We start from the raw sequence: 21,572 nt of genomic DNA, 5'->3' as shown, positions 1-21,572 counted from the left end.
GTGACAGACACCCTATAAGATACTCTTAAACAGAACAAATACGCTTTAAAATGGAACAAGTAGGTCTTTTATATTTATTCTAAATTGGAGACATAATGATCACTGCCTTATCTTTAATGGAAGAAGCAGCTAATTGTTCCAATATCTCACTAATTCCAGCATCTGGGAGAAAATTATTTTTTTCCATTTTATCAATTGTTCGATGTATGCCTAGGTGTATAGCGCAGCGTGGACAGAGACTTCGGTTTCTTGATCTATGCCATGGCTGCTACTCCAGTTCAATTATTAATATGTGGAAGTTATAATTATTTTGAATATGGGTACAAGATAATTATAAACCATAAAACAGCTCCCTGTGCTGATGCCTTTTCTCAGATTCAGACGCGCCGGAGTTTGGGCTTGTGCGTTTGAGAGAGAGCAGCACATGTATAATGTGGCATTTGGGGCTGCACGACTGGCTGGAGTGGGAGCCGGGGAGCCCTCCCTGGGGGTCCTTTCCCTTTGCTTCCTGTGCTTTCCACCTTCTAGAGCTAAAGCCAACCCACCACATGCATCTCTCCTTTGGCCCCTCTGTCTTGCTCTCCTCCTCTCTGGTCTCCTGTTTGCTAGTTGAGCTTCGTAACTCATCCTATGTGGTGGGTTAGCTTGCTTGCTGCCCCTGCGTCTCCTCGTTTACCCAGCAGCAGCTCCTGTGTATGTCGTTGTGTGTATGCGCCGGAGTCTCTGCATTGGGGTGGTTGGGAGGGGTGAGAGCCACATGCAAAAGGGGGAGGGCAGGGTGGGGAGTTCGCTGCTCTGTTACCCGATGGCTTATTGCCAATGCCTCCGTTCCCTACTTCTTTCTGAATACCTTGCTCTATTCCCAGTTAGTCTACACTAGGGGGGAGGATTCTAGAAGGGGTAAGGCACCTGGGATCACTCATTCTTAACCACGTCGACCATAATCAGTTGGAAGGAATAACACATTTGTGTGGGTTGTATGTGTTTGGAGAAGGGGCTCAGAGAGAACAGGCATTGTTTTGGTATCTTTCCATTTTAGGAAGGAAAACCTCTTTAGAATGCTGTTTTAGCTTGGGACGCCTGGGGGGCTCAGTGGTTGAGCATCTGCTTTCGGCCCAGGTGTGATCCTGGGGTCTCGGAATCGAGTCCCACATTGGGCTCCCTGCATGGAGCCTGCTTTGCCCTCTGCCTGTGTCTTTGCCTCTCTCTCTGTGTCTCTCATGAATTAATAAATAAAATCTTTAGAAGTAGCCAGACCCTGGTCTTGGTTCCAAGTCCTCCTGTAGTTTCCCCTGACTCCCCTTCCTTCCCTCTTTAGTTAAACAATATCTCCTCTCCTCTTTTTCCTCCTGTGTTCTTAATCCCTGGTTCAGAATATCACCATCACAACTTTCTGTTATGGCAAATGCATTCAGACCCCATTTCTATATTAAACCCCCTAACACCCAATGTGACTATATTTTGAGATAAGGCCTTTACAAAAGGAATTAAGGTTAAAGGAGGTCATAAAAGGGTGGAGCCCTGATCTGATAGGAGGATCATCCTTATACGAAGAGACACTAGAGAGCTTGCTTATTTTCTTTCTCCTCCAGGTGAGGACACGGTGAGAAGGTGGCCATCTGCAAGGCAGAAAGAGAGTTCTCACCAGGACATCACCATGCTGGTGCCCTGACCTTGGACTTCCAGTCTCTAGAACTGTGAGGAAATAAATTCCTGTTGTGTAAGCCATCCAGTCTGAGGTATTTTGTTACGGCAGCCTGAGCTGACTAGGATACCCCTCCCTTAGCCATCTGTGAAAGGTTGGTGGGGGTGGTGGTGGTGTCAAATCATGTTCATCAGCCTTGTGATATGATTCTTTCCAGGCACCAGGATCCAGAGGCAGTATCCTTCTACTGGGGTCAGACCCTTGGAGCTTGAGGTTGCAAATCCAGGCTGGCTCCCGACTTTCTGGCCTTCCCAATCCCCATGAACCTCATTTTCAGCTTCTCTAATGAGCAATGCCCAGCGAGAGAATGTGTCTATTCAGCACTACGGACAAAGGGACCTGTCAGTTCCTACAAATTAGAAGTTACTGCCTAGCGCTCTCACAACGGTGGTGTTGGGGAAGGGAGGAGGTAGGCTGAGCAGAGACAAGTCAGGGAGGAAGGCCGCCTGGCAGGATGCAGTGAAGCCCCTAACCCTGGCTGTGCTCAGCCATGGGATCCCTACAAATGACCAATGCCTTTTGATGCTCCTGCCTCCTCATGCAGTCGGGTTGCAAAATGCAGGAGGACATACTCCTTGTAGTTCATTGTGCTGATCTAACTCTTGTCAAGTTGTCACCATGATCGGTGCTGGCAACAAACCTATAGCTGGCAAGGTGTTAGGTGTGGGGAGCCCAAGGGGTATTAGTGTCATGGACTGTGGGTTGGGAGAAAAGCCAGCTGAAGAGTGATGAGAAGAGGGCATCAGAACTTTAGTAGAACTTTGGGGATATTGGTGGTACAGGTGAGCTGCCTTCTCCATGCCTGGACGGAAGTGAGGGTACAGGGGCTCCGGGCCTTGGGAAGCAAGGGGCCCAGTTCATGGCAAGCCAGGCTGGTGGGGAGCCAGGGCTTCATTTAATGAATAAATGGCATCCCCAGTCATTGTTTATCTACTTTTGAATCCTGACAAACAGTCTGTGGCATCTGATGGAGAGGGTTATTAGCTGCATGGAGACAGATGGTTGGGGATGAGGGGATTGGCTCTTTATTACAGCAGGCCCACAAGTGACAGTGCTCCTTTTACTTCTCCGCCTCCACATCAATGTCAACACCTTCCTGTAGCCTTCTGTGGCCCAGTCAAGCCTCAGAGGAGAGACCCAGAGCAAGAAGAAGGTATAATGGCCCAGGAGTGAGAGGGAGAGATAGGGTCGGTGGACTCAGCAGAGAGGGCAGGTTTCCCTCTATAAGTTCTTTGAAAATAAAAACTCTGCCTTATTCTTTAGTATTTCCCCAAGTGCTCTGTAAGGGGCTGTTTATTCAATAGGCATTCAAAAACTGTGAAGGATTGAAGAAAAAGGTAAAGAGGTCTGGATTAAAAAAAGATAATAGAAGCAGATTTAATTGTGCTGGGTGAGTGGTTGGGGAACAAAGGTAGGGAAGAGAGAGGAAGAGAAGTAGAGGCCACGAAGGGAGCAGGGAAGATAGTGTGAGGAGACGTGCTTACGAATCGGCATACCGTGTTTCAGGCATTAGTTACTCTAGAGGCCCCACATTTCTATATAAATAGCTTCTGGAAATCAAACTTCTCTGTCCACTGGCCCAGGGTTTTTCTCTTGGTACCATAGTTGCAGGGCATAGCTTCCACCCTCCACATCACCTGCCCCTCCCTCGCCTCCCCAAGAGGGTGGGCAGGTTCTCACTGACCTTCATTCATTCTCCGAAACTTGTCCTTGGCCATGTAGCCCAGCACCAGACAGCATCCTCTCTTCTGGAGGCCCAGCTCTGGAAGAGAAGCACAGGCGGATGAGCTGGGAATGGATCAGGTGTCAGTGAAGGTCCCTTTGCAGGGGATGTGAAGCTGCTGCTCTTCTACACAGGGCTACTTCTTCAACATTGACATAGCACTTGCTATGGTCCGGGCATCATATTAAGCTGATAACATCTCATTTGATTCCCACAATAACCCTATGAGGTGCATACCAGTATTATCTCCATTTTATATCATCCCCATTTACAGAGGTATTAAGCAGGTATTAAGTGGGCCTTAGATGGAAGAGCTAGCAGGGGGCGAACCAGAAGTTTGAACGTAGGCAGTATGCTCATACCCATGACACTATAGGTTGATGAGGCTCTATATACCCCAGGCTTGGGGACTAGATCCACATCACTCCGTGACCGTGGTCAGGTCTGCCAAAGCAGAGGCAGAGTCTGGCTCGTGGCATCCAGGATGGAGCGGGGCAACCAGACACAGTGGGTGATCCTGAGGAATGAGGAAGTGATTAGGTGAATTTGGGGGAAGACACAGGGGTGGAGGTAGAGGTAGATGCAGAGACGTCTACCTTTTGGGAGACAGTGAGTTTCTGGGTCTGGGGATTCCTGTGAGCTTTCATATTCAGGCCCAATGTAGCCCCACCCTCAAGCACTCAGGTGTGGACTCAAGGGTGGAGCAGGGGTTGGGATGGCTAAGAGACACAAGGTGTAGATTCTGGTCCTGCAAGACTTTGACGCGACTGGAAAAGCAAGGCGGAACAATTCTAGGTAGCATATGCAAGAGACTCGTTGCACGGTATTTAGTAAATGAGTGCCCCTTGTGTGTGGGTGTCGGATTGGAGTTACATCTGCCTCACGACAAGGCAAGGTGTCCTCACCTGCGTGAGGTATCTTCCAATCCTCATTCGTCGTAAGCACCTTACAGGTTGTGAAGTCATTCTATACCAAATCCCTCTGCTGACCCCACGGCAGCCCCTGAGGCCTGCAGACAGGTCACTGCTATTCATACTATGCAGATGAGAAATCCCAAATTCAAAGACACTAAATGACTTCCGGGGAATTTTTATAGACTCCCCGCCCCTACTTCGTTGCTTAGGACTCATACAAACCTAACAGCTGCTTTCACCTTGGTGAATAGACAAGGGGTTAGGATTTCGGGAAGAGGACATGTGACTGCATCCCCTCCCAGGGCTCGCCAGGCTATCTGGGCACCCAGGGGCTCCCTCCACGGGGTCCTCAGGGGAGAACCACCCTGGGTGGTGCATTCCAGCAACTCCTCCAGAGACACTGGGTGTTTTTCTCTGAGCCCTGGCCGGTGAGCATCTAGGCTGTCGGAGCTGAGGCCGCCCAGCGGGCTCATTTCTCCTCCCCACGTCTCCGTGCACCTCTTGTCACCCGGGTCCACCCTTCATGGATTGCAGGATAAAAGGGCCCATGAGAGGCAGATAAGTCAAGCTTAGGGGCTCTTGCCCTAGAGAAAAACAAAGCGTGGCGGATGGTAGCAGAATGCCACGGCCCTGGGAGGTTGCTAAGCTTTGATCTCCCGATTCTTTAAAGGGGTTTATTAACTATCAGTAAAGAGCAGAGAAGCAGATCTGAGCGTGCCTTTTCCAAAGGCGCTCACTTCTCTCCCGTCCTCTCTGTGCGCTCGTCTGAAGGCGCGGCCAAGCCAACCTCACTTCAAACAGCTTTACATCTCCGGCGCCCAAATTGATGATGTTAAGTTCCCTCATCCAAGGCCTTGGCCCCTTCTTCAAGGGCTCCTGCTCTGTCGAGGGCCCGGCGGATCAAAGCCCCTTTGATGTTTACTTACTGTATTTGTGGATTCTTTCTAACAACCACCTTCAAGAGGCAGGAATGCAGCCTGCTGGAGGGGCCCGGCGGAGGCGCAGGTGGTGAGGAGGCCCAGAGCTCCCCGGAACAATAGCCTCTTGCCTGAGACTCTGAGACTGTCCAGAAGCCTCCACACGCTGACACCCGGCAGAGCCAACTAGTCCGTTATAATTGCACGAGCATTGTGCATCGCCAGAACCATACAACTGCTGACAGGTCTTATTTTATTTTCTTTTGACTCCTTATGCCCAGCACGTGGGCAGCGACTCCTGAGAAGAGGAGCCAGGGTTCCTGCACAGAGCCCAGAGAAGCACAGAGGAGTGGGGGGGGGGGGGGGGGGAGAAGATGTTGGATGGATTCGGGCCAGATGCTTCTGTTGGTTTTGTTGGACCCTCCCCTAAGCCCTCAGGGAGGCGGATGGGGCATGATCCTCCTACGGGTTTAGAGAGTCAACCTGTTGCCAGCAGCTCATCTGCGTCTCTGCCACCCCAACTCAACCCATCCTATGTCACATAATGCGTTGCCCCCGAGGTGACTGCCCTGAGGAAAGAGGCCAAATGCATCATCATTATAAGTAAGAGTCTCACTGACCATGTTTGATTTTTGCAAATGAGTAGGAAAAGAACTTTTTAAAAACCTGATTAATAAAAGGAATGGAGGACGAGGCAATTTCTCAATGTATTTGGCTCATTTAATTTGACACGTGTGGGTTAGTCTTAATTATTGAGGCAGCTATATTACAAGGCGCTAATAAGCACACTGCAGAAATGTATTGAGTGAGAGTGCTCTCTGGCTGAGTCCTCACCGAGAAGTGGGGAGAAGCCACTGGGATCTTTGCAAGAATGAGCAGGTTGGAGAATCAGTGAAGTGAGAATTAGATAGTTATCCACATATGAAAATTGGGGACGTTATTCGGAGAGATTTGCAGAGCTAAATGCGGTCACTGGGTCCGCATGAGGAAGCAGGCCGGCAGGGATGAAGTGGGGGAGGTGGGGAGAATGTGGAAGCCCAGGTGGGAAGGTTGTCAGAGGCGCTGAGCAGGGGGAGGGCCGGGGGAAGCAAGAAGTAAGCACTTGGTCTCGGGGCAACTCTAGACTAACCAGGCTCTTAGGGGGAAGATGATAGAATATGACCCAAAGAATAGGAATCCTTCACTTTGAGAGCTAGGCCAGCCCCCAGACCGTCCCCGTCCTTGTCACAGGGCACTGGGTCGGACGGTGGAGTCACATCACAGATGCCCATTTTAACAGTAAGATATCAGGGTCTTCTCCACATAGACCTTGGGGGTGCAGCCTTTGGCTGAGCACTTATCAGTAGCAGAACCCTGAGATGCACCAAAGGTGTCATTGGAAAGTGATTAACGTGATGGAGCCCCCTGGGTGGCTCAGCCCGTTAAGCATCTGCCTTCAGCTCAGGCCATGATCTCAGGGTCCTGGAATCGAGCCCCATCTCTGGTTCTCTGCTCTGTGGGGGAGCCTGCTTCTCCCTCTCCCTCTACCTGCTGCTCCCTTTGCTTGTGCTCTATGTCAAAATAAATAAATAAATAAAATCATAAAAAAAAAAAAGGAAAGAAATTGATTAACATGAGTCGAGTCATCCTAGCTTGACAGGAAAGTTCTCAGCAAAGAAGTCCAGGGTCACCTGCAGATGAGGACAGCGATGGCTTAAGAAATACAACCGTGCAAGGAAACAGTTATGGGGCAAGGGCATGTTTCTTGGGGCGAAGGGTATGCACCCTGGGAACTCCTGGCCTCTAGACTGTGAGCAACAGAAAGGTTAAGATGGTGCCATTTTGAGCCCTGAGCCTCTGGGACTGAGCCCAGTGCCCGGCACCTGGCAGGAGCTCAGGAACAGTCTTCTGATTCAATGCAAGGTGCCAACCACAGCCTCCTGGGTCGTGACCCCACCTCCCCGTCAGGGGAGAATCAAATCAGGTGAGCTGAGACATCCCACGGAGGACCATGTTTGGTGAGGGCGGTTGCCGAGTGAACGAGGGCTGTAATTCATTGGAAGAGAAGTCTGGGAAACGTGAGATTTCCTCTGGGAGGAATAAAAAGGGATGACTTTATAAATGAAACCGTTTTCCTTCAGTTTCACAGGGTGAAGATGGGACTTGTTCTAGTCCTAGGATTTCTTTATTCTTAGTAGTAATAACAATGATACAGTGCTATTACTTCATATTTGCGGGGCTCTCGGTTTTTCACGCTGCTGTCACATTCACCACCTTTGTTGGAGGCTCACAGCGGCTCCGTGAAGTAGGCGAGGAAGAATGGCCTATTTCCGCCATTTTGGAATCAGAGGCTCAGAAAAGTAAGAAAAGGAAGAGGACAGTTCAAGGCCAAAGCACTCAGGCTAGCTGACCACAGCGCTCGGGCTAGAATCCAGGTCTGATTTCCAGCTTAGCTCTCGGGGTACGGCCTGGGATCCCCGGGCTGCTGATGCTGTGACTCAAGACAACAGGGAACACAGGTCGGTGCTTCTGGCTGAGGCCGTGTTCCGGGTCCGACTACGTCCCTCCCCTGGCCCCTGCCCCACTAATCTATACCACAGAATGCGACTTTGTTTGAAGATAAGGACTTGACAGAGATAATCCAGTTAAAATGGCCATTAGGGGGCCCGAAGCCAAAGTGACTGGTGTCCTCATAAAAAGGAGAAATTTGGAGGCAGACACACATGCAGGGAAGATGCCAGATGAACACGAAGACGGCCGTCTACAAGCCAAGAGAGAGGCCTGGAACAGATTCTTCTCTCCCAGGCCTCAGAAGGAACCAACGGGCCAGACTTGCATCTTATAAAGATCGTTTTAGCGATGGTGCAGACGACGGATGAGAGGGGGTAGGTCCAGACAAGAGAGCACAGTTGTTCGGCTATTGCCATGCTCCTAGTGAGTGATGATGGGCTGACATCTGCTCCCTGTCCCTGTTCTCTGAAGACAGCCTAAGATCAGAAAGCAAGTGAAAGGAGCCTGAGCTTTCTCAGGGGGATGTTCAGAGGCTCTGTATCCCTGCCACCTTGACACAGGAGAGCAGCGGAGGGGCTGCACAGAGCTCACCAGATGGTTCTTGAGACCATATGGAGAAGGCGTCAGCTGGACCTGGCTGGAGTCACGGGGAGGCCATGTGTGCTTCGAAACCATCAGTCCTGGCTGGAGCCCTGCTCCAGTGAGTCAGATTGAGCAAAGCTCAGGCTTCTCTGTACTTTAATGTTCTCATTTATAAAATGTGGATATTGACAGTAAGACCCTCCACTAGTGGTTAGTACGGAAATCAGAGGCACATGGTGAAGTGGGCCTAGGATCAAGCAGCTGAGAAGGCGAGCTCAACGAATAGAAATGAAATATCAGATTGGGGGTTAGAGACCGTCAAATTCATCCTCCCCCTTCTTTACAAGTGTGAAAGGGAAGACTCATCCAAGGTGATACAATGAACTTGCGGGCGGCATTCTCTGGAGCTACTGTGGTAGCCACCAGCAGAGGCACTAGAAGGGGAAGCCGGTCAGGAAGGCCAACCACGCAGGGTGTGGCCTCAAGGCCAAGGGCCCAGAGGTCAGGGCTGGAGAGAAAGTGGTGAATCTGAAAGACATTCAGGGAAGAGACAATGGGCTGAGTGAATGGCTCAAACAGAGGAAGGGGGCAGGTGACCATGGTGGGTTTGGTTGGACAGAAGGGGGGAGGGTGGCTTCTGGGACAGAAGTAATTGACGAAGGAAGCCAGTCCGCTCACGGGGTGATGATGGTGCATTTTTGGACTCCTTGTGTTTCAGGTGAGGGTTCCCAAGTGACGGGGTCCTAGATGGTTACACAAGCAGGAGTTTAGATCTGAAGAAATACATTTGTAATCAGCTTTATTGACCTCGGAGACCAGATATCTTGGTCTGTAGACCAATTTGTTACGTAACGAATGACATAAAAAGCAGTGGGATGGTATGAGTAGACGACACCACTGCGTTAGTACCAGCCTTGCGCGACCAGCATGTATTAATAAGATGTGACAGGTATGATATTGGATCCACAGATGCTCATCAAGAAGCTACTGAATGTGGGCACCTGAGTGGCTAAGGTGGTTAAGTGTCTGCCTTTGGCTCATGGTCTCTGGGTCCTGGGATTGGGCTCCCTGCTCAGTGGAGAGTCGGCTTCTCCCTCTCCCTCTGCCTCTCCCCTCACTCATGCTCTGTCTTTCTCCCAAATGAATACATAAAATATCAAAAGAAAAAGAGTAGCCACTAAGTGCATCCTGTGCAAGACAAAAACACTTAAGGCCAGCTTCCCTTCACAATGAGATTAAAGTCCAGTTGACTAGGCCAGGGATATACTTGCGAAGAGGTGAACAAAAATCAAATGTAATAGTTCAGGAAAACATATCGTATTGGCAAATGAACTTAAATAAGAACAAATGTTAAAAAAAATAGTTCAGGAAAACAAAGTGTCACAAGCAGCATGCGAGTTTTTTCCACATGCATGGCAATCGTCGCGGGAGCCCCGAGGAGGAAAAGGAGCTGCAGGTCATGGAGTGGCCCTCCCTCAGGACCTGAAGGCTGGAGATTTATCTGGATGTCTGGCATTGTTGGGTTCTGCATTGATGGCCTGACTCACAGGAGAGGCCCTGTCAAAAGCCACTTTGCCGGGATGCCTGGCTGGTCACAGGATTCAGGAGTCTCATGTCTGGAAAGTTCTCACCTTGATTCTGCTAAACTCTTGCTTTCTGCTTCAGTTCTGCCTCACTCTGTTTTCAGCATTTATTGCTCACATCCCAGGCAATACTTTTTTTTAATTTTTATTTATTTATGATAGTCACAGAGAGAGAGAGAGAGAGAGAGAGAGAGAGAGAGAGGCAGAGACACAGGCAGAGGGAGAAGCAGGCTCCATGCACCGGGAACCCGACGTGGGATTCGATCCTGGGTCTCCAGGATCGCGCCCTGGGCCAAAGGCAGGCACTAAAACCACTGCGCCACCCAGGGATCCCCATCCCAGGCAATACTGATGCCCATAAGTCATACAGAGACCACAGATTTCTGATCAACCTCTCCAGTTAAGAGGTCTGAAGAGAGGAATAGCAAAGGTTTATTAATCCTGAGTAGTGTCTGCCTCTGGCCCTCGAGGACAAGTAATAAATGTTTAATAGCCCAATAATACCTGTTTCATAATTTTTGACTCTCATTGCTTGCTAACTCTAAGTTTATTAAAGAACTATAAACTTTACATTGTTGTAAAGACATAATGACTATTTCATTACCTACCTAATATGAGTTAATTATATTAGAACTAAGTTTCCCCCCATTCATACTAAGTATCAATTAGTTGTTTTAAACTATTGATTTATATTTAATTAACTATGCTGTTAGGTCCCAATTAAATTCTTGTAGGAGAAACCTGAAACAGCTATCGTCTTAAGTTTTTAAGACAATGAATTACATCAAAAGCTCAAGTGGACTTACCCTCTTTTAGGAGGCTTGACAATCATTGTGATAGCTCCAAAGAGTCTTTGTGACCACCAGCCCATCCTCGCTACCTCCCACGGGGAGCGGGGCTCCCCCAGACACCTGATGGCAAGGAGCGTGCAGCTTCTGGCACCCATAGCAAGCACTAACATGGGGGAAGCCCTTTGCCCGCCCCTGCCCTCCATTTACTGGCTGGCATGGCCCTCTCCACGGGGTGGCCAAGGCAGGCAGTCTATCAGCAACTCCTCACTGTCAGCGGTGGGGCCCATGGTCCTCTGTGTTACTGCTGGCCCCAGGTCCCAAGTGCCTGCAGGAAGTGTGGTGCCCATGTGGTCATTGCTCCCTCTGGCTTCCCCAAATTCCTTCTCCATTGGCCTGACTCTATACACTGTGGTCAAGACAAATCAGACATTTACTGAGCAGCAGTGGGCATTTTACTTTTCTCATCTTGTTTCCCCTTCACACGGACCTTGGAAAGACACGTGCCATTATTCTTCCCTTTATTTATAAAGAAGTGGACATTTTAGAAGGGGTAAGGAGTATACCGAGGGTCCCTAAGCTATTGAGTGGCGAAGCTGGAGTCCACCTGTCTGCCTGACTGCATGCCTGGTGCACCTTGCCATGCTCTGGTCTCAGGTGCTCCTCAAAGGTTGAGTCTCAGCCCACCAGGGGCTGGTTCTCTGAGACATGGTCCGGCTCCTGTCATATTTCTTTTCATGGAAGGTTGGGCTCGTCTTCTACCCTCAGACACTGCCTGGGGTCTTTCTCCCAACAAATTCATCGCTTGGAATTCCAGTGTGGCCACCAAATGACTTAGAATGTGGCCTTCCTCTGGGCCACTAGGGCATCAGTGCAGGCCTCACGGTTAGCAGAGTCTCCCACACTCCTGTGCACCCTGGAATTGGGACATAGGCTCCCCCACCCCTCTGGGGGCTGGATGCAGCATAGCCTTGCCCCTCTCTACTGGATGGTATCGTCTGGAGCCAAGCTCACTTAATTCACTACCATAATTAAAATTGCCATTTACTGATTGCTTATGATTTATTAGTCTCTGGGTTAGGTGCTTTGTATGCATTATCTTCTTAAATCATAAAAATTCTACCAGTATTATTATTATTTCTATCTGATAAAACGGGAAACTGATAATCCAAAAGATTCAATAACTCACTCAGGGTCATACAGCTAGTAAGTGTTGAAGCCAGCAAATGTGATTATAAGTGAGGTTCTTTGGATGATTGGTATAATATCTTCGTGAGAGGTGCACGGATCGGGAGAGTTTAATAATGCTGGTTGAAGAATTTTATGGAAACAGTTTTATCACATGTCCAAGATTACCTCAGCCATCTCTGTTTAAGATATCTGATCCCAGGGGGTTAATTGCTCTGTGAGGGAATACGACAGAGAAACAGGATCATGAAGGCCATTCCTCCCCCTGGCCTGTCATCACCCTACTTATCCTGTGAGGAACAGGGATTGCTGAAGGCCATATGCCTGCAAGGCTTTTAGACTTTTCCTAAGAGAAAGTTGGAATTGGTGAGTAATGTTTGAATGTTTTCTCTTTTTCCTTTTAGGACCAACAGAGTCCCCAAAGGACTAAGATTGAGGGCCTTAAGGAAGCCTTCAAAGTCCCCCCTATCTCTGGGCACCACCACTCCATCCCCTGTACTCCTCTTGAGGTCCAGATCTTTGGGAAGTTAGAGGCCCAATAAAATGCTCTGAATATAAAATTCATACAGGGATTTAATCTTCACATGGATTCCTGATGATATGGTTAATAACCCCATCATATAGGTGAGGCTCAGGGAAGTTGAGTAATTTAGCCGAAGTGACACAGGTGGGAAGTGTAGGAGCCAGGACCAAAACCTAGGCCCATTTGACCCCAGAGCCCAGCATGTGCCATTTTGCTGGGATGTAGTCTAGATGCTGAGCACACAGCCTAGATGACCAGTGGGAAGAAGGGGACCCTGTGCATTCAGAGGGTGCTGGCCAGTGGAGTCACGGGCTTTCCTGCCAGGTGGTCAGGGGGCACTGAGAAGTCCTTGTGGGAGCCAGGGCCCTGGAGAGTCCATGCCTGGAGAAGGATGGGTTGCCTCCTGGGGAGACAGGGAGGTGAGGGCAAGGCAGGGCAGCACGAGAGCAGTTGCTGTTTACTTATGTGCTCACAAACCTCTTCGTCACCCATTTATGGCCTCAATAAAATCATAAATGCTGAGGATTAACCACGGGAGACCCATAGGGCCGCAAGCTGGCCTTAAGGAATTTATCAGTGGAGTTAGGTAGGAGTGGCCAGCCTCTGCCCTCAAGCCCATGTCCCGCTGAAAAGAGCAGGGGCGGAGGCAGACCCCTGCTCTCATCTGGCACAAGGGAAGAGGGCAGGAGAGGGACACGATGTCCTGGAGTTGGGGGGAGTGTAGGGAGTGTAGGGCCATCCAACCTGGCAGCCCCACCAGAGCAGAGGATGAAGGAGGCTGGGTGATGTGAGGGGGAGAGACATTGAGAGAGAGAGAGAAAGGGAGCACATGCTCACCGACTACAGGGTCCTGGAGCTGGAAGGAGACTGGCTAAGTCTCTGTGGGCTGGGAAGTGCCACCTCCACTTTCTGGGTAGAAAGCTGGACCGGAGGGAGGCCAGGTGATGGCATGCTTTTGCTTCCAGGCAAATAAACCGGAGCGGCTTATCACAGGTCGGTAGAGATGCCTTGCCTTGCAGCAGGGGTCGTGACCCCCAGAAACCTCACCCCTTCACTGGGGCAGAAGAAGCCAGGGGCTGCAAGTGAGGAGCCCTTCCCTGCTCTGCCCCTCCTCGCGGGGCGTCCTGAGCGAGGCCCAGCCCGGGGCCTGGGAGCCTGGGGGGTCCTGGGAGCTGAGGCTAGAGAGGAGCCGAGGCCCCGGAGTGGCCAGGCCTGGTCCTCCGGGACAGTGCAGAGCTTCCCGCCGCTGCCCCAGCCCACACGGCAAGGAAGCAAAGGAGGCGGTGCGGTTGGGAGGAGGCCAGTGGAGAAGGCAGGGAGCCCCTGCTGTCCTCCTATTACTGAAATCCTCCTTGAGCCTCACACACCCCATTACAACTCTGTATCTTATAATTAAATTGAATCTGCCAGTTACCTCTCAGCACGGCAGCAATTCAAGCTCATTGGAGGCTTTCTTTGTTTATTTTTATTTATTTATTTATTTATTTAGTAATTATTTATCTAGCTATCCATGTAGCTATACGGCGGCCCTCGTACCACGTTTCTTTTGCCCTCGAAAATAAGGGTGTGCAGATGCAGTCTTCTCTCACTTGGCGTGTGGGGCTAAAAGGGGCCCGGCCAGTGGGGTGGGCTGCTGCTGGGGGATGTCTCCTTGTTCTTGCTCAAGTTGCCTTAAGGAAGGTCCGAGAATTCCAGAAAGCTCCATGGCAGGTCCTTGCCCCCGAGGGACTGGAACACGGTTGGGAAGACCTGGTCGTATCAGCAGCTGACAATGGCCATAGGACTCTGACGTCCTTCCAGGCCAGATACAAGTTCTTCTTGAGCCCTCACAGGACACCAGACATTCCTGGGAGTGGACGCCAAGGATCAGAGAGGTTCTGAGACCTGCTCGAAGTCACCCGGCGGTCATGGCAGAGTTGGGATTTGAACACGAGGCTGAGGGTAAACCGAGCCCCACATCTTCCCCAGACCCCCCTTATCCAAGCTGGCAGCCCAGCAACAGAAATCAGAGCCCCTTTCCTCTCTTTAATGCTAATCTTTCGGCAGTGAGGGAGCAAATGAAAGCCCGAGAGCTCTGATTAGGAATCAACCCCAAACAGATCCAGGGAGGTGATTCCGAACCACCAGCCATCACTTAATAAGAACGTGAAAGTTTACTCACCACAAGGCCATCCCAGTGGGAAGCTGATTGCTATCAGGCACGGGGGGGACAACACAAACCCTGCACATCAATAGCTGAGTTCCAGAGAGGGGTCCCCCATCCCGGGCCATGCAACCTGGCAGCCCTACTAGAGAGAGGATGAGGATGGCTTTGATAGTGGGAGAGACAGAGACAATGCACACGCTCCCGTAGTACAGTGAGAGAATGCAAAGGAATTCCAGACTCCAGCCGACAGCTTAGACAAATCTCCCCTGAAGAGAAAATGGGATTCACCACCATTCACCCCCTTCACCTTGCCAACCTGTCCCCACCAACCTGCTGGGTGGTGCCCCCAGAAGACCTGCGTTCACACTGACCACTCCATGGTCTGTTCTGGAGCAAGGGAACTCACAGATTTTAGTGCATAGAGGCATTGGTGGACCATGTGTGTCTGTGACCCGGGTCCCCATAAGAAACCATGAGGGACCTTGACTCAGGCTCTGTCCTGATCACAGAGGATGTCACAGCCATGTGAAGGAGGCTGGTGGCCCAGGCCTAAGCTACAGAAGGATTTATATCTCTTGTTGGTCTGGAGAAGGTTCTCTGGTTGGAGGACACCATGAAACAAGGGGTCTAAGGCAAGGGGTCTGGAGGGTAGGATGCCCACAGCTCTCCTGGCTGACAGGGTTTGGATGGTACAGCCAGGTCCTCCCCAGCTCCTGAGGTTGAGAGAAGCCAGCAGAGAAAGCTTAGACCATAGGCCCCACAGCCCTTGGGACTTCTCCCTCAGTAGGGTGGCCTTTTTAATGTTTTTAAGATTATTTATTTGTTTTAGAGAGAGAGAGAGTGAGAGAGCAGGGGCTGCAGCAGAGGGAGAGAGAGAGGAGAGAATTTCTTTCTTTTTTTTTTTTTTGAGAGGAGAGAATTTCAAGCAGACTCAGGTGAGCACGGAGCCTGACTCTGAGATCATGACCTGAGCTGAAACCAAGAGCTGGGCATTTAACTGACTAAGCCACCCAGGCACTCCTGGTAATGTGGCCTTTTGATCTGAGGTGTCCCTTCATTTCCTCAGTCTCTGAAATGGAGACTCCTGAGCTGCGGTGAGGACTGGGGATGATTTGTGCAGAAAGCTGGAGGTGAAGGTGAGTACAAGTGTGTCCCTATGACCCGTCCACACATATGGGACCAAGGCTGGACATATTGTAAGTGCCCCACAAACAGGAGTCAGGAAAATAACAACCTAATATATTATTATAACGAGCACGAATGTGCTGAATGTCAGACCAAGCATAAAATACTCCAGGCTTGCAGGTTAGCCTGAGGGCTCTGGTTCTGGTTTGAGCAGAGACACCTATATTGCTGTAATGACAAATCCAGAGCCGCTCAGTGGACGGTGACACCCCACTCTTGAGAAAGGGGCTGGCTCGTGGTGGCCCGATGGGGGCCTCCCAGCCCTGGCTTGCACGGCAGTGTCGGTCTCGGGCTGGCGTTTTGTAGAATCAGAGGAGCTGAGAGGCCTGAAAATGGTCACTGTCAACATGGCCAGTGGCTATGGAGTGAGCACAGGGCATTATTGGGTATTGGGACAGAAAGAAGGTTAAGGTTAAGGTTTACCTCTGGAGTCTTAGAAACCAACCAAGGAATTAAATCCGGAGAAAGACCCCGACAGAGATCTTCTCGTTCAGTTCAAGCGGTGATGAAAGGGCCTACCTGGCCTTGCTCAGATCCACATGGAAGGTGGTGGCCAACTTTGTAAACCAATCTTTTTTTTTTTTTTTTTTTTTTAAGAGAGGGAGGGGGAGAGGCAAAGGGAGAAGAAAAGAGAGACTCTCAAGCAGACTCTTCGCCCAGCTCAGAGTCTGACCGGGGCTCCATCTCACGAGCCTGAGATCACAACCTGAGCCGAAACCAAGAGTCGGACGCTCAACTCACTGAGCCACCCAGGAGCCCAGCCATTCTTTAAGGGGCACCGGACAAACCCGGCAGCAACTGGAGGAGGGTGCCAGGCCAGCGGTGTCTATAAGCCTTGCCATGAGAGGCGCAGGGGGAAGAGCTGGGTTGTCCAGGTAGGAAAGAGAAAAGACTGACCCTGGGGCCTGACAGGGGAATGAGTCTGGATCAGGTGGTGGGGATTATAAGGAGGTGGGTTTCATTTCAGTAGAAGGAAGAAATTGTCCTTAGTTCCAGGTACTAGTCCCTTCGCAAGGACTTGGGCCAGACTTGGAGCCCAAGGGACCGTAGGCCTTTGTCCCGTCTTGGCGCTGAGGCTGCAGCCGTGGAGATCTGCTCTAGTTCCAGTTTGGAAGAGCTGACTGTGTATTTCTTCCCAGCTCCGCATCCCGTGCTGTCTCATCCGCATCCTCACGTTGGCCACGGTGAGAGGATTTACAGCAAGGAAAGTGACAACACGGCCATCAAGGCTCCCCGCCTCGCCAAGCACGCTCTCCTTCCAGAGGGCTGGTTGACCAGCACACGGCTGGCTGAGCTTTGAGATTTGAGGAGAGGCCGGTTTAGCCTGGTTCTGGCTTCTAGGTCTTTCACACATGGACTGAGGGCTTCCACCTGTGGTTTCCGCTTCACATCTGATGGGTCATCATCCCTGCGTGTCTCATCCTGCTTTTGCTGACCACTGACTGAGCTGAAGCTCCTGAAGTCCGGCCAGAGAAGCATGCCCGGTGGATGGAGAGCTCCTGCAGTTCACTCCCTCGGCTCCTAGCAGGACTGCCACTCCACCATTCCAGAAAGGACAGAGAGGGCAAACTCACAACCTCTGCATGGGCAGCATCTGCTAATGGCAGCAAGTTCTTCTAGACGCTTCCGTGGAGGCCTTCTGCTGCACTCTCAAGCAAATACTGGGAAGAGTGGGAAGAGGGACTTCTTTCTATCTATTGTGACCAGAGTATCAGTCAGTAGCTGGGAGTGAGATCCTGAAGATAAGGCTTTACCACCCTGGTGACTCCCCACCCCCCACCCCAGCCCCCAGGCAGTGGGACAAGGCAGCTAACAGGTCTCATTGGCACTTCACAGAAATTCCCCCATTGCATTCTTAGCCCAGCCCTGTGGAGAGGCACTATGGTAATCCGACCCCTCCTCCACAGGGAAGGCTGGCTGCTGTGGAAGGGGAGGCAGGGGACCAGCTGCCAGAGCCCGGTTGCCCCTCTCCTTCTCTGGGGTCCCCTGCCAGAGCTGAGCCATGGCATCTGCAGGGACCGAGCTCCGCGTCAGACACTAGGGATTTTGTGCCCTGCCGGAGGCCTCCCCGCTTGCGGCAGACGCTGGCCTGGTTTTCCTGGGAACCTGCCTCTGCTCTAATTAACTGGGTGATCTTGGGTGAGTCACCCGCTCTTTCCGGGACTCAATTTCCTCATTTGCAAAATAGAGAGCTTGAACTAGGCCAGGAGACTCAACGCGGTGTGTGTGTGTGTGTGTGTGGGGGGGGGGGGGGGGGGGGGGGGGGGGGGGCTTCTACGGGACCTCGATCAGGGGTTATTAAATTCTTCTGAATATGCATGCAGAACTGAGCAGGTATGCATTCTTCTAGGAGAGAATCGTGGTTTTCGTGTATTCTTGAAGGGGCCGATGCCCCCCAGCCCCAAACCTCTCACCAAAAGGACCGCTAAGATCTTGCTACCTTTAGGACTTGCTGGGTCTGAGATGCCCCCTTGCTCCATGACCACAGCTCAGAAATGAAGCTGCCTGTAGGGGACGGAGGGCCACAGAGGGACTCTGACTACTTTTTGCCAAAGCCTTTTTCTTTTCTGCGTGTCGGGAGCTCTGTGGGGTGAGTTGTGACCCCAGTTTCGGCCTCTGGCACCACACAAAGGCCAGGCGGCTCTCCTGTGCTTCCTTCTGTACTGCCAACTGGGGAGCGCTCAGGTCATGCAGGGCCAGACTTCCCTGGGGCCCGGCTGGGAACGTTCCAGCTCCTCCACGGCTGGGGACCAACCCTGGCGCCAGAAGCCGGGACGTGCGGCCTGGAGGGACGAGTCCATAGGTATTTCAAGCCCTGCCTGTGTAGCCAGCCTATTCAGTTCTTCTCCTGTTTGCACTACATTAACCCACGTTTCTTTGTGTATTTTCTTATGCCTCTGGTCTTGTGTACATATTTGATCTTGTGCGTCAGTCAGAAATGTCATAGTGTATTAGAACCGGAAAGGAACTTGGCACCTCATTCAACCTGGTACAGAGGAGGAAACTACCACTCAGAGGGGTGAAGTCATTTCCCCAGAGCCACTTGTTCCACCTGCTGCAGAGCTTCACCCTTCCCCTTCCTGTGTTGGGGGCGCCCTCTTTCCTCCCCAGTCTTGCTTCCTAGTGGGCCCTCTCCCCTACCCACTGGGCTGGTCCTGGTGAGTAGGTCTGAGAACAGGCACTGCTGATCCCAGGTCTGTGCTTGTGACCTCGTCACCCTTCTCCCAGGGGGTCCTTGCACTGCCCTCAGACACCTCATCCCACCCCAAGTTCAAGAAGACCCCTTGGGAAGCTCCTACTCCCTGTGACTGTCTCCCCCCATCCCTGCAGGTGGGCACCCCCTCCTCCGGACCTCCACGCCTCACACATCCCTTTGCTAGGAGGCTCCCTATGAACGACACGATGGCTCATCATCCCCTGCTCCACCTTGTGCCTGTGAGACGGGGACAGGTTCAACTGATCCTCGCATCCCTACTACCTGGCACACAGCCTGGCGCACAGCAGGCACTCAATAAATGCTTATCCTGGATGAGTGACCGAACAGACTGGGGCAATCTAGCCTTCGGTCTGAAGGATCGCCAACTGATCTGGCACCTTAGTTCCCTTCCAAGCCCTGGGGGCCGAGGTGGGGGCTCAGGTCAGAGCATATATCTGGTGGTTTGAGAACCAGACTCTTCACAGCTTCTGCTTTCATATGCCTTTTCCGTTTTCCAGAAACGCGTCGTACGTCAGCCTCGGATGTGGGTCAGCCTTATGCGGTTAAGCTTCGAGTCATTCAGGTTTACATCTTTGATTTTTTTTCTTCTATTCATCACTCACTCACTCAGTCACTCATCCCGTAGTTGTTGAGCGCTCACGAGGCGTGGGTTCTGGTTGCTATGGCTACCGTGTGAACAAGACGGACGATTTTTGCTTTCCCGAGCTTCTGTTTTAGACAGCATCTATTTAGTTTCTTTCCCTTACACATCACTTAGCGGGGGAAAGTGTCACATCACTTGGACAAGTCACTGGGTCTCAGCATCTCCGTCTGCAACATGCTGTCACTAGAGCCCAGCCCGAGCTGGCAATGCGAGTCAGGAGCCGCAGCCTGGCCCTGTGTGTGGCTGCTCTGACTGTGGGTGCCCACGCTCGTGGGGGCTCCTTAATTTGCTCCCTCTCTTCCCCATGCTTTGTTCCTGGAGGCACATGGAGAGGGCTCTTTTTTATCAGCTGAGCCGGAGAAGACTTCAGAGCCACAGATTAAGTTCTCGGTGTCGGGAAGTAAACCAAAGCACGGGGAGCAGGGTGGGTAGGGGTTGCTGAGCATCTAGCCTGCACCGGGCTCTGTTCCACACAGTGATGCCGTTCACTCCACTGGTGAGGGAGCTGCCGGTCTCCTATTTCTCAGATGAGAAGACTGAGGTGCAGAGAGGCTAACGGGCTGGGAACCCACGGCTTTCGGCCGACCGCCACTCAACCTCCGAGGGCCACTTGCCCATGTGGCGGGGAGGCTCTGCTGAAGTGGGAAGGAAGAGAGGACTAGAGTGTCACCAAGTCTTCTTTCAATAAAGGCCTCAGCATCATGTTTGTCTTGGCGGCGTTTCATATCGACCCGGTGCGTGGCACATGGATTAAGTATGCAGTTGGGTGGTCTTTAAAGGATGAACATTTTCTCTAGGATCAATAAGCCGAGTGAGCCTGGGTCTAAATTCATCAAAATGTCACCTGAGAGGAATTCAGTCTCTGGACTTCTGCACTTAGTCGGGTCGATGGCAGAGGGCAGGGGCAGGATCCAGGGAACACAGGCTCTGGGAGGAGAAGATCGGGGCATCCGTTGGACCACTGTGCGTCCACTACCCTGGAGGGGGTGTCCTACTTGGAGACCAGCATCCTGGAGACCGGCCACCCCTCCTCTGTCTAGACTCCATCCCTGCCTTCAGCGAGAGCAGCAAAGTGGCATGACTGACTCAGGCCACACGGCCAGAGAGCGGGAGAACTGGATCTGGGTCAAGCCTGAAGCCTGGGCCCTGTCCTCTGACACTGGCTGCCTTGTGAAGCTGTAGCCAGGGAAGGTCTATGCCAGAACTCACCAATGTCTCTGAGGGGCCTCCCTCCCTGCCAGCCCTCCGTGGCTCCCGCAGACAACGGATAGAGACTAAACAGACGATGGCAGTGTGTCTTCTAGAGATTTCCACCAAGAGCCCTTGGGATTTATCACTTGGGAAGGTAGTTAGTTCCCAAACACAGGAGAGTATAAAATCCAATTTCTTAAATTCCACGCGGGGCCAGGGGAGCTCAGGCTGCTCTGTCAATTATAACCTCCTCAGGTACCCAGGACTGAAGATCCTCATTTCCTTAAACCCTCCTGCTTGTTGTCTGAGCTTTTATCCCTCTGATCGACTTACTAGATTTTTGCGGGGTCCTTGCTCAGCAGAGCACTCAGGTCCCCAGGACCCAGGCTCTCAGTGAACCAGTAGCTTCTCTCATGAGCCGTATAGGGCGCAGGATGAAGCAGGAAGCAGGCAGGAGTGGGGAAATGGAGAGAGGGAGCAGAGACAACAAGGTGGCCCGGTGGGGACGACTCCCTGAGCGGGATGGCATTTGTGTCTTTCTTAACACCTGGATTTGCACCTGGATCTGGAGGATCCTCGCAGGTTCCCACCGCTGGTACCCTGGGTCCCCCAAACACCCTCTCTGCTCCCATGGCCCCTCCTACTTTCTCCCTCTGTGTTAAAGTTATCTGTCCAACTCTTCTGCCTTGGATCTTGAAGTCTTCAAAAACAGTACGTGCTGGGCGCCTGGGTGGCTCAGTTGGTTAAGCATCTGGCTTTGACTCAGGTCATGGTCTC

The 21,572-nt window shown here is 51.6% G+C and overlaps 1 protein-coding gene across 2 annotated transcripts in view; it reads right to left on the bottom strand.

Annotated features, from left to right (window-relative positions):
* The window catches only part of KIRREL3 (kirre like nephrin family adhesion molecule 3), a 540,945-nt gene that overhangs the window by 120,432 nt on the left and 398,941 nt on the right, over positions 1-21,572 (bottom strand). For both annotated transcript variants that reach the window (XM_041772894.1, XM_041772895.1), the window contains exon 2: positions 3,390-3,467. In XM_041772894.1, the coding sequence (XP_041628828.1) occupies positions 3,390-3,467 (78 nt within the window). The remainder of the gene's footprint in view (positions 1-3,389; positions 3,468-21,572) is intronic.

Source organism: Vulpes lagopus, chromosome 10, assembly GCF_018345385.1.
Source record: "Vulpes lagopus strain Blue_001 chromosome 10, ASM1834538v1, whole genome shotgun sequence".
NCBI classification, from domain to species: domain Eukaryota; kingdom Metazoa; phylum Chordata; class Mammalia; order Carnivora; family Canidae; genus Vulpes; species Vulpes lagopus.
The sequence above is the reverse complement of the archived record's forward strand: the minus strand, read 5'-3'. Positions and strand labels throughout refer to the sequence as shown.